Here is a 13,576-nt window from a genome sequence, read left to right on the forward strand (position 1 = left end):
TACATTACAGATTTCTTTAATAAAGAATTGACTAAAAGAATTCCTTAGTCCTTTCTGTCATGATCTAAGCTTGGAGAGGAAAAGCCAGAATCCTTATACCTCTTCTTGGCTGCTCTTCTTTCTTGTGATGCTTCTATTATAAAACAGCAAACGAGCCTTTTATTCCAAGGTCTACCTAAGGTGAAGTAAAGCTCATGCCATGATGCAGATGAGAGAAGTCAAAACAATGCGCATGACACCTGATGATACGAATGCAGCAATTTTCATGATTAGAACTTGTGCCTCTCAAAGGAGACAGAAAATACTAATGCATTAATAAAAGGAGCAGCCATTATTAATTTATAATATAGTCTCCTGTTGGTCCCTTCTCCATAGCAACAGATGAAGTACCACCTGTATTAATACCAAATATAAAGGAATTTCTTAAATACAACCTTATAGCTTTCAGGAGAAAACATAAAAGGTTGTTTGGGGACCCTTTGAATGTCTCACATAGTAACCTACATCACAGAACACTAAATAAATACAGCCTTCTTCCTGTCTCTCTTTACAATCAACACATTATATTTTACTAGTTATTACTACTGATGTTTCCTGGCTCTCTGAAGTTATGAAATGGGTTTTGGTAAGATTAGGAAGTGTAAAACAGGGTCATGCCCACAGTCTAGTGGTTAAGAGAATAGATCCCACATGGCCAACCATAGTTCAAATCCTGGCCCTAGCAGCTTGAAAAACACATTAGGCACGTATGCATTGTGCACAAAATCGCAACAGGACAGAGAAATGGAGAAGGGATTGTGGAGTGACCATACCCCACAGGGGGATGATTTCTTCCTCTCCCTCTTTGTGTCAAAGTGCACATACCCGGTACCAGCAGTTGACATTATGGCTTTGTCACTGGACTCCCATGTAGTCAACTGCGGTTCAAGTCTCAGACCCGGTGGCTTAAAACTCATGCCAGGCATGTGTGCATGCGTGCCCAAGATCCCGAGAGGAGAATGGAGGAGAAGGGATTGTGGAGTGACCATACCCCACAGGGGGATGATTTCTTCCTCTCCCTCTCTCTGTCTTTCTGGCAAGTGCATGTGCCCTATAGCAAAAACCTCCCCCCCAAAAAAACAAAGTGCACATACCCTTGGGGCCAGCAGGTGGTATGGTGATTAAGGTGCTGGACTCCCATATGACTGACCGCAGTTTGGGTCTTGAACCTGGCGGCTTGCTTTTTCACTTTCCCTCTCTCTCTTGTCTCTCTCTGGTAAAAATCCAATAATAATAATGATGATGATGATGATGATGAATAAAATAAAATAAAATAATTCTTTAAGAAAAAAAACAAGAAAAGTGCACATACTCTCCGGCAATTTAAAAAAGGTGTAGGACTAGGCTAACAAATGGCATGGAGGTTAAGGTGCTGGATCCCACATAGAAAACTCAACAGTTCAAGTCCCTGACTCAGAAACTTTAAAATTACACCAGGCATGTGTGCGTGTGTATCCAAATATCCTAAGAAGAGAATGACACAGAAGGGACTGTGGCATGGCTATCCCCCTTGGAGGGGGAGGTGATTTCACACTTTCTAAGTTTTAGGTCCTTTCTACTAGTCCTTAACTTCCTATTTGTGGTAGATGAACTAATAAATAGGTAAGATTTGAAGATCAGTAAATACATAGTAACAGAAGAAATGGCTATTCTATTCGTAATACTAAACTTACCGTATTAGTTATTATTCTTTAATACATCCATTTCCAAAAGAGAGAAAACTATGCTGAAATGTTAAACAGCAAACATTCCCAAAAAGTCCTTCTCACTAATTAACTAGAAACAAAATACCCTTCCTTATCACAAACAAATCTACATAACTATAAAATGCTTTTGAACTTGTACAGTAGCTTCAGAATTAAAATAAGAGTAGAACTTGAGAGGAGTTGTAGGAACTAATCACTCTTTGTACCTGTTTTATTGCTCTGATCAAACAAGTCTTCCTGAGTTGACAAAATCTCAGGCTTTGGTGATTTCTGACTTTGTAGTCCATCTTCCAGAAGCTCTTGGGCATTCACTGGTTCTTTTGCTTCCACAGCAGCAAGAGACATTTTGGTACTAGAAGGTGAGTCCTCAGACCTAAAAATTTGTATTACCAGGAGAAAAAGTTGCTAAGTTCAAATGCTTTCATCTTTTAACAAAAAGGCTTTTCCTATTTTGTGTATTTTTCTTTAATAATTTCAAAAATCCCAGTAGTTCTAATCCACCTACGTACCTACTGAAAATGAAATAAGCTATTCTTTACAATGATACAAAACCAGTATCCCATTTCAAGGCCTGTCTCAGCTCCTCACCCAATGCCTTTTTTCAACTCTACTCACTGCTGTGCTGCATGCTTTCCAAGATTTCTCATAGTGATTTGGGGATTTCTCCTACATATGCTGTTATCTAGGCCTACATGAAGGATTCTGATTCACATAATAATGTCAGTAAGAAGAGCAGTCCAGGGCCAACAGATAGTGTGGTGGTTTAGGCACTGGATTTCTATATGGCTGACTGCAGTTTAAATCTTAAACCCTGCACCCTGAAAAATGACAACAAATAAATTCATAAAGAAACAAATGAATAGATTTTAAAAAAGAAGAGCAATCCAAACAATGTCCTTCCAAAGAAAATGCTTGGATGTGAATTATCCTTTGTGCTACCGCCAAACACTTTTTCTCCTGACTTTTCCAATGTGATCTACCCAACACAAGCCCCAAGACAGGTAAGACACTCATGTGGCCCTTTTCCAGACTTGTACGATTCATCTATTTCTATTATTTTCTAGGGTAAATAGGATAGGAAAACTACCTGGAAGCCAACATCCTAAAGAAAAGCCTAGAGAGTTAGCCACTGCTAAGCTAAATTAGAAAGATAAATTTTCATGACATTCAACTCTGGTCAGTCTCCACTCTCCATCGTTTCTATGAAAAGAAATAACGATATAATACCGAATATACTATATATTAAACAACGATATTATACTGAATATAATATATCAGGGGGTGCTGGTGGATAGTATGGCGGTTAAGGTGCTGAATTCCCACAAGGCTCACTGTGGTTCAAGTCCCAGACCTGGCAGCTTGCCTTATCACTCTCCCTCTCTCTCTGTTTCTGGTCAAATTAAATAATAGCAACTCTCTCTCTCTCTCTGTCTCTGGTCAAATGGAATAATAGCAATAAATAAATTAAATTAAATTAAGTAATTAATTAAAAAAAAATACTGAATGGGGCCAGCAGATGGTGGAATAGTTAAGTTGCTAGACTCCCATGTAGTCAACCACAGTTCAAGGACCAGACCCAGTGGCTTACAACTCAGGCTGGGCATGTATATGTATGGGCCCAAGATTCCAAGAGGAGAATATAGAAGGGATTGTGACTTGGTCATCCCCCCGGGAGTGATTTCTTGCTTTCTGTCTGTCTAGCACAAATGCCCTAAAGCAAATATCTCTTAAAAAATTAATAAAATAATATTTATTCATTTACCCCCTAAAATGAAAAGCACCCCAGTTTTCCTCTGCTATATCCAAACACTGGCCAAGGCAATACAATTTGGGATAGAAGAATGACTATAGGGACCAGCAGTTGGAGTAATGGCTATGTCACTGGACTCGCATGTAGTCGACTGTGGTGCAAGTCCTGGACCTGGTGGCTTAAATTCATGCTGGGCACATGTGCATATGTGCTCAAGATCCTGAGAGGAGAATGGAGAAGAAGGGATTGCGGGCAGCTTGCCTTATCACTCTCCCTCTCTCTCTGTTTCTGGTCAAATTAAATAATAGCAACTCTCTCTCTCTCTCTGTCTCTGGTCAAATGGAATAATAGCAATAAATAAATTAAATTAAATTAAGTAATTAATTAAAAAAAAATACTGAATGGGGCCAGCAGATGGTGGAATAGTTAAGTTGCTAGACTCCCATGTAGTCAACCACAGTTCAAGGACCAGACCCAGTGGCTTACAACTCAGGCTGGGCATGTATATGTATGGGCCCAAGATTCCAAGAGGAGAATATAGAAGGGATTGTGACTTGGTCATCCCCCCGGGAGTGATTTCTTGCTTTCTGTCTGTCTAGCACAAATGCCCTAAAGCAAATATCTCTTAAAAAATTAATAAAATAATATTTATTCATTTACCCCCTAAAATGAAAAGCACCCCAGTTTTCCTCTGCTATATCCAAACACTGGCCAAGGCAATACAATTTGGGATAGAAGAATGACTATAGGGACCAGCAGTTGGAGTAATGGCTATGTCACTGGACTCGCATGTAGTCGACTGTGGTGCCAGTCCTGGACCTGGTGGCTTAAATTCATGCTGGGCACATGTTCAAATGTGCTCAAGATCCTGAGAGGAGAATGGAGAAGAAGGGATTGCGGCATGGCCATCACCCCAGGGGGTGATTTCTCACTTTCTCTCTCTGTCTTTCTGGTGAGCACACACACCCTACAGCAAAAACCTCTCCAAAAAAAAAAAAAAGGAATCACTATAGACAAAATAGAGGAATATTTCCCAATTCCTACCAAGTTAAGAACCTAAAGGAGAGCTGGCAGGTAGCATAGTGATTAAGGTGCTGGACTTCCATATGGCCGGGTGTGGTTCAAATCTCAGACTTGACAGCTTGCTTTCTCATTTTCCCTCTCTCTCTCAATTCCTCTGGCCAAATAAAAATAATAACTAGTACTATAATAAATAAAATTAAATAATTCTTTATAAAAAAAAATTAAAGGGTCTACAAATTTCCTCTACCTATAGCATAAACTACCAGATGCAGGATACCTAAAGAACCAAAACAATCTGCATGCTCCTCAAATATAATATTCATGTAACACTTCATAACACCAGAGAGACAACAAAGCCCTCCCACAAAGAGACAGTGCCTCTGGAGACAAAGGTCACAGAGGAATGGTAATCAAAGATTAGGGAGTCATTCTTGTGGTTATAATAGCAGTAAAATACTATTTTGTAATATGTCTAAAGATAAAATTAGGACCTGAGTCTTCATAAATAATAAATGTTTCTATTGGACCAGAAATATGCGAAGTCCAAGGTGAAAAAAGAAAAAAGAAAAATCAACAATTTCTAAAAATGCTTCTGCCTAGCAAAATGAAATTAGTATAATCCTATAGAGAAAAGCCAAAAAATATGATTTACCTTGCAGGTTGAAGATTTTGCTCTTCTACCACATGTACATCCTTACTGGGCATGGATGTCACAGGGGTGTTCTTGCTGGGCTGTTCTGTCATGGGGATATCATCACTGGACTGCTCTTCGTGCTTAATTGCTTGGAGTTTTACAAGACAGACAGGATTAACTTTTCAAAGTACTAGAAACAATTATGAATATTTTCCTTAAGGGAAAGACTTTAACATAAAAAGCCCAATTTAGGGACCAGCAGTTAGCATAATGGCTAGGTCGCTGGACTCCCATGTAGTCAACTATGGTTTGAGTCCCGGACCTGGTGGCTTAAACTCACACCAGGTGCATGTGCATGCATGCCCAAGATCCTGAGAAGAGACTGGAAAAGAACAGACTGCGACATGGCCATCCCCCCTGGGGGGTGATTTTTCACTTTCTGTCTGTCTCTGTCTTTCTGGCGAGTGCACACATCCTATAGCAAAAACCTCTCCAAAAAAAGAAAAAAAAGCCCAATTTAAAAATATACAGATGGGGGCTGGCAGGTGGCATAGTGGTTAGGGTGCTGAACTCCCACATAGCTGACCATGATTTGAGGCCCAGACTTGGCAGCTTGCTTTCTCACTTTCTCTCTGTCTCTCTCTGGTCAAATTAAAAAATAATAATAAAAAAATAAAATTAAATAAAAATTAGGTATCTATAAAAACACACACACACACACACATATAAACATCAGGATCAGCAGGTAGGGTAGTGGTTAAGGTGCTGGACTCCCATATGGTCAACTGTGGTTCAAGTCCCAGTCTCAGTGGCCTGAAAATTATGCTAGGTACATGTGTGTGCCTAAAATTCCAAGAGAAGAAGGGATTGCAATGTGGTCCTTAGGGGTGATTTCTCACTTTCCCTCTGTCTGTGTCTGGTGAACACATGTACCCTATGGCAAAAACCTAAAAAAATACATTGCTTTTAACTGAAAATTTTAAAAAAGGGCATCAATCCAAATAGGAAAATAACCTATAAGCCACTTGCAGAAAACCATAATCTGCAAGGTATCAACTGATAAGTATTTAGCAGACAATTCTGCAACCTTACTATTTTAAGTTATGATATATTCATCTGAATACCTATAACTTAACAAAAGAAAAACAAATACATTTAACATGGGAAGAAAACACTTTTAAACAACTCCAAATGTCAGAAAACAGGTTTCCTACTATGACATTATCTAAAGAATTTTTTTTTAACTTAACTTTATTATTATTATTTGATCCAGTCTGATCAGAAAGAAAACAGAAAAAGAGAGAGGGAAAGTGAGAAAGCAAACCACCAGGTTGGGACTTGAACTGCAGTTACTCATGTGGGAGTCCAGCACCTTTAACCACCACATCACCTGCCAGCCCCACATATGGGGAACCCATAGTTACTGGCTCATAAATATTTGGCCTTTTGTCCTTGGTTTCTGAAGTAACTTCAGAATAGCTTTCGTGATATGAAGGGAAAAGAGAGCATGACCTTCTCCTGCCCCTCCTTTTATCTGCTACTTTTCTCTCCAACACAAAAGCCATAGAAACTAATCCCTATGTGGTCACAGAAACTCTAATCTTTCCCCTGCTTTTCCAATTAAAAAAAAAAAAAGAATCACAAGACTCTCACTTCAGTTGGATCCATGCTCCACAGCAAGGAAAGCCAAGAAGAACCTAAGTGTATAGGCCTTGCTGAGTTTCCCCATTCGGCCCATTAACATTAGATCACACTCTTCTGTCCAATCATTTCTACACAATCGGCCATGCTTCAACTGGGACTCTGCAATGAAGTATTTATAAAAAATAAAATAAAATAAAATAAAATCTTGGGGGCAGGCAGCTGGCAAGGTGGTTAAGGCACTGGACACTCCAACCTGGCTGACTACCGTTCGAGTCCCAAACCTAGTGACTTGCTTTCTCACTTTCCCTCTCTCTGTCTCTCTCTCTCTGGTCAAATTAAAACAAATGAACTAATAAAATTAAAATAAATAATTCTTAAAAGCAGGAAAAAAATCCCAAGAGGACAGAGTTCAGTGGGCTTCTGGACAGCTGAACACATAAAAGCTTAAAGGAAGGTGAATAAGAACTCATTCACATGCCTGGAGGGTGGCATAACTCAACTCCAAAGGACTGAATCTCCTTGTGCTTAGAACTGTTAAAGACATTGCCTTATACCTCTCAATCTGGCTGTTTAAGAGTTACCTCTTAAAATATTTTGTAAGATTGGGACCAGCAGTTAGCGTAATGGCTATGTCGCTGGAGTCCCATGTAGTCAACCACGGTTCAAGTCCTGGACCCGGTGGCTTAAACTCCCGCCAGGCACGTGTTGCGTGCATGCCCAAGGATCCCAAGAGGAGAATGGAGGAGAAGGGATTGTGGCATGACCATTCCTCCTGTGGGGTGATTTCTCACTTTCTGTCTCTGCCTCTCTCTGTCTTTCTGGCGAGCGCATGTGCCCTATAGCAAAAACCTCTCAAAAAAAAAAAAAAAAAAAGAAAGAAAGAAATGTTTTGGAAGAGATAAACCTAAGTAAGTGATTCCTTGACATCAAGGAGTCGTGCTACCAAATTAACCAACTCCAAGGACAGGAGGGGTTCATAACAACCCAAATTTATAGTCAGAAGTTGCAGGAGCCCAGAGTTACAACTGGTACGTGCATTAGGGAGGCAGTCTTGCAGGACTGAGTATTCAACCTGTGGGACCTGGTGCTATCTCCAGGTAGATAACGTCAGCATGGAATGGAATTGCAAGTCACCCAGATAGAATCTACTGCCGAACTATTGCTTGCTGGCAGATGGGGAAAAAATCACCACATATTTTGGGGTCACAGAAGTGATCTGGGCTGTGGGAGAGGGGTGGCAAAAGTTCATCAACTTACCATTATTAGCATCCACATCAGAGTTGGTTGTCACTGACTGTAGATGTTCTTTGTTCACTTCATATGGCACAGTATGTTCTTCGACATCCTGGCTCTGGGACAGTTCCAGAACCCCAAAGCCCAACTGTGATGACCCAGGATCTAGGAACACAATTCCAAAAAATTTGGTATCACCCCACAACACTACACAATGTGTAAGCTGCTGACCATTAGAAAAAGACATCTATGTTAAATCCTTGACATCAAAGCTCTGTCCTCCCAAAATTATTCTTAATTAAAAATAAATGCATTGGGAACTAGCAGGTGGCATGGTGGTTAAAGTGCTAGACATTCCCACGTGGCCAACCACGATTCAAGTCCTGGACCTGGTGGCTTGCTTTCTCACTTTCCCTTTCTCTCTCTGTGTCTTTCTCTAGACAAATTAAAATAAATGAATGACTAAATAAAATTAAATATTTTTTAAAATAAAAAAATAATAAAAAATGCATCACAGGCCAGTAGGTGGCATGGTGATTAGGGTGATAGACTCCTACAAAATCAACCGCAGTTCAATTCCCAGATCTGATGTCTTGCTATCTCTCTCTCTCATCTCTCTCTCTGGTGAGCACACATGTCCTATAGCAAATTAAAAAGTAATAATAAAAATCATTTTTTTAAAAATATGGACCAGGAGATAGCATAGCGGTACTCCCACATAGTCGACCGCAATTTGAGTCTTGGACCAGGTGGCTTAAAACTCACACCAGGTGCATGTGTGTGTACATGCCCAAAATTCTGAGAGGAGAATGGAGAAGAAACTGTAGTATGGCATCCCCCCTGGTGGGTGTTTTCTCACTTTCTCTCTCTATGACTAGAGAGAGCACACATGTCCTAAAAGAGGGTGGGGACCAGCATATGGTGTAGTGGTTATGTCACTGGACTCCCACATGGATGACTACAGACCCAGTGGCTTCAAACTCATGCCAGGCCCAAGTGCCTATGTGCCCAAGCTCCCAGAAGAATAACAAAGGAAAAGAGATTGTAGCGTGGCCATCCCCTCTGGGTGGGGGGTGATTTCTCACTTTCTATCTCTCTGTCTCTGTCTCTTAGACAAGCACACACACTCTATAGCAAAAATCTCTCAAAAAAAAAAAAGTCAAAGGGGTAGGGCCAGCAGGTGGCATAGTGATTAAAGTACTGGACTCCCACATGGTCGACTATAGTTCAAGTCCCAGACCCCGTGGCTTGAAACTCACACTAGGTGCATGTGAATGCATGCCCAAAATCTGAGAGGAGACCGGAGGAAAAGAGACTGTGGTGTGGCCAACACACCTGGAGGATGGTCTCTCTCTCTCTCTTTCTCGGAAAGTGCAGGTGCCCTAAAACAAAAATCTGTCTTAAAAAAATAAAAGTGGTGGGGAGAGGCCAATAAGTGGCACAGTGGCTAAGGCACTGGACTCCCACATGCTAATCGCAGTTCAAGTCCTGGATCTGGCAGCTTGAAAATCATGCCAGGAAAATGTGCACGTATACCCAAAGGCCACAGAGGGAGAATGGAGGAGAAGGAACTGCAGTGTGGTCATCACTCCCTGGGGGTAGGGGTGTGTGTGATGATTTCTTACTTTCCCTCTCTCTGGCTCTCTGACAAGCACATATGCCCTGTGGCAAAAAATAAAATAAAATAAAATAAAATGAAGGGGGAAAAGGTATAATGAAGCAAAAAACTGTGTACAATAAAACCTTACAAGTACTCAATATCGTAAAAAAAAGGTTTTTTTTTTTTTTTACAGATATGCAATATGGGACCAGCAGATAGCATAATGGTTATGTTGCTGGACTCCCAAAGAGTCAATAGCAGTTTAAGTCTCAGACCTGATGGCTTAAAACTCACTCTGGGAACATATGCGTACATGCCCAAAATCTCAGGAGGAGAATGGAGAAGGAATTGTGATATGGCCACGGCTCCTGGAAGGTGATTATTTTGCTTTCTGTCTCTGTCTCTCTGGTGAGCACACGTACCCTATAGCAAAAATCTGTCCCTCAACATAAAAAAGATATCCAATAAACCACATCCACACACACAGCAATTCAAGTTGTACTTCAGCCCCATAAAGTGCACGTTCCAAAAATACTTGAAAAACAGATAGATAAAAAAAGAAGAAAAATCAATATGCAGAAAGGCTATTCAATGAAGTATAAACTTCTGAACACCAAACTAATGGACTAAAATATGTTAAATTACTACCAAGCACCTGATGACTATCAGTGCAATATGAGAAATCCATAGCCCAATAAAGAAGAGAAATTTAGATATCTGCTTGCTCATGGTAAACCTAGAACAATCTACCATCCTGAAAAAGGCACAAAGTTACCTTCAGCACCAAGGGAATGTGTATCATTCGAAGTATCTTCTTCCTTCTCCTCTTTCTCCTTCTCTTCCAGCTCTTCTTCCTTCTCTCCCCCAACAGCAGGCGCAGATTCCACTGACATTCCCAGAACACTATATAGTGGAAGGACACAATCATGTGTTCCCAGATAGGTTGGGACACTTTGCTTAAAGCACTCAGAATTTTCTTGTGATTCCCCACACACACCAACCACTTCTTAGCCAAATTAGAAAAAGTAAAAAATCTCCCTCTTTCAGTGTTTGATTCTACAAAAAGCATCTAAAAGATTAACAACTCAAATACTGCACATAATTAAGTAACACAAAAATAGAACAGATGGTACAAGCCTATTTGAATTTTTATTAACAAGGATAGAGAAATCTTGCAGGCAAAAGAAATGCTAGCCCAATCTTGGCAGCACAGTCAGCAGCACACTGAACTGCAGTGCTAGAAGCCACCTAGCCAGTTACAGATTGGAATTCTAAGTCGACCTAGAAACACAGTAGGTGTGCATGCAGCCAGGATCCTAATGAGCTAGATAGGGCTCTGGGAAGGGGATCAGGACTTGATGAGACTGTTAAGGGTGCCCCTTTCTTTCTCTCTCTCTCTCTCTCATGGAAGAAATAAGTAAACTGAAAAAAATGAATAAAATTGAAAACCAATTAGAAAAAAAAATCTATAACAGAAAATTAGTCTCCATAAACTATGAAGAAGTCATACAAAGGACCCTAACATATAAATGGACTGTGGCAGAACAGACAACTCATAAAAAAAGAAATACAACTAAACTTTAAATATATTTTAAAAATTAAAGAAACCATTTGTTGCCAATGAAACTAGAAAAGAAAAAATTCTGTACTATTATTCAACACTGCTCAAACTAAGGTGATATCATATACTACTTATGAAGTACAGATAAATGAGTCATTTCTAGAGAAAAACTTGGAAATATACCTCAAGAGCTAAGAAAATGGTTATATTCAGTAATTAATTCATTATTTTTCTTTTGTGCTTGAGGGCACATGGGCTTGCCAGAGAGAGAGAGGGAAAGTGAGAAATCACCCCCCAATCCCCGCAGGGAAGGCCACACAGCAATCTCCTCTCCATTTTCCTCAAATTTTTGAGCACATGCACGCACATGCTTGGTATGATTTTCAAGCCACCAGTCCATTTACTGCAGTCGCCCATGTAAGAGTCAAGTACCTTAACCACCATGCCACCTGCTGGCCCCAAAATGCAGCATTTAAGAGGGATGAATAGACGACTGTGGTTTTTCTTTTTTTTAATTATTTTATTAACTTTATTGACTTACTTTTTTTTTTTTTTTTTTGACCACACAGGGACAGAGTGAGAGTGACTGATGAGGGGGGTGGGGAGAGTAGAGAGGGAAAGCAAGAAAGCAAGCCACCAGGTATGGTACTCAAACCGCAGTTGGCCATGTGGGAGTCCAACGCCCCTAACCACCATGCCACCTGCCAGCCCCAGCCGACTATGGTTTAAATCTTTATTCCGGCTGCTTGAAAAACATGCCAAATAAGTGTGCGCACATCCAAAATCCCAACAGGGTAGAGAAATGGAGAAGGACTGCAAAGGAACTATGCTCCACTGGGAATGCTTTCTCCTTCTCTTTCTGTCTGTCTCTGAAAAGTTCACTTGCCCTCTGGCAATTAAATAAAGCATATAATATACATACACACAAACACACACACATATATATATCTATACCTATGCATGCACATGAAAACAGGTACTCTTGGGAACCAGCAGTTAGCATAATGGCTATGTCGCTGGACTCCCATGTAGTCGACCGCGGTTCGCGTCCCCAACCTGGTGGCTTAAAACTCACGCCGGGCGCATGTGCGTGCGTGCCCAAGATCCCAAGAGTAGAATGGAGGAGAAGGGATTGCGGCGTGGCTATCCCCCCTGGGGGGTGATTTCTCGCTTTCTGTCTCTCTGTCTCTGTCTGTCTGGCGAGTGCACGCGCCCTATAGTGAAAAACCTCTCAAAAAAAAAAAGAAAGAAAAAAGAAAACATGTACTCTTTCATCTCTTCAGTGGGGTTAAACCTTTAAATAAAAAACAGAGGGAACTATTGAAAGTTTTAATTGATGGGACCAGCAGTTAGCGTAATGGCTATGTCGCTGGACTCCCACATAGTTGACCGCGGTTCAAATCCCAGACCCGGTAACTTAAACTCAAGCCAGGCGCGTGTGCCTGTGTGCCCAAGATTCTGAGAGGAGAATGGAGGAGAAGGGACTGTGGCGTGGCCATCCCCCCCGGGGGTTATTTCTCACTTTCTGTCTCTATGTCTCTCTCTGTCTCTCTGGCGAGCGCAAGCACCCTATAGCAAAAACCTCTCTAAAAAAAAAAAAAAAGTTTTAATTGATGAAGCCAGCAGGTGGCATGGTAGTTAAGGGCACTGGTCTCTCACATGGACGACTGCAGTTCAAGTCCTGGACCTGGTGGCTTGCTTTCTCACTTCCCTCAGTCTCTCACTCTATGCCTCTCTGGTCAAATTTAAATAATAATAATAATAAATGAATAAATAAAGTTAAATAAAATCATTCTTTTTGAAAAAAAAAAAGTTTCAATTGTTAAATCTATGGGTGGAATGGGAGCTGAGCCACTGATCTTACATGGGTGACTACACAGGTAGAGTCCCACACCTGGCAGCTTAAAAATCATGCTGGCGAACCAGCAGATGGCATAACTGAACTCCCACATAGCTGACCATGGTTTGAGTCCTAGACACAGGGCTTATACTCATGGGGGGCAGGGGGTAGGGCAGCAGGAAGCATGGCAGGTGAGGATGCTGGACTCCCACATGGCTGACCGCGGTTCCAGACCTGGAAGCTTGCTTTCTCATTTTCCCTCTTTCTCTTCTCACTCTGGTCAAATTTAAATAAACATACAGGCATTGGCCCTGAAAATAAAAACTATTAAAAAAAAATAAAAAAAAAACTAAGGCTGGGCACATGTGCATGCATGCCCAAAATCCCAAGAGGAGAATGGAGAAAAAGGGACTGTGGTGTGGCAATATTCCCTGGGGGGGTGGGTAATTTCTCACTTTCTCTCTGTCTCTTTCTGTCTTTCTGGAGAGCGCACACACCCTATAGCAAAAATCTCTCTAAAAATGGAGCCAGGGCGGCCCCACCCCA

The 13,576-nt window shown here is 41.0% G+C and overlaps 1 protein-coding gene across 1 annotated transcript in view; it reads right to left on the minus strand.

Annotated features, from left to right (window-relative positions):
• TP53BP1 (tumor protein p53 binding protein 1) overlaps positions 1 to 13,576 on the minus strand; it is a 106,828-nt gene that overhangs the window by 77,670 nt on the left and 15,582 nt on the right. Inside the window, exons 5-8 of the mRNA XM_006162855.3 lie at positions 10,405 to 10,532; positions 8,054 to 8,194; positions 5,171 to 5,300; positions 1,952 to 2,118 (exon numbers count right to left, since the gene is read on the minus strand). Coding sequence (XP_006162917.1) covers positions 1,952 to 2,118; positions 5,171 to 5,300; positions 8,054 to 8,194; positions 10,405 to 10,532 — 566 coding nt within the window. The remainder of the gene's footprint in view (positions 1 to 1,951; positions 2,119 to 5,170; positions 5,301 to 8,053; positions 8,195 to 10,404; positions 10,533 to 13,576) is intronic.

This window comes from Tupaia chinensis, unplaced genomic scaffold (genome assembly GCF_000334495.1).
Source record: "Tupaia chinensis unplaced genomic scaffold, TupChi_1.0 Scaffold141044_1, whole genome shotgun sequence".
NCBI lineage: Eukaryota > Metazoa > Chordata > Mammalia > Scandentia > Tupaiidae > Tupaia > Tupaia belangeri.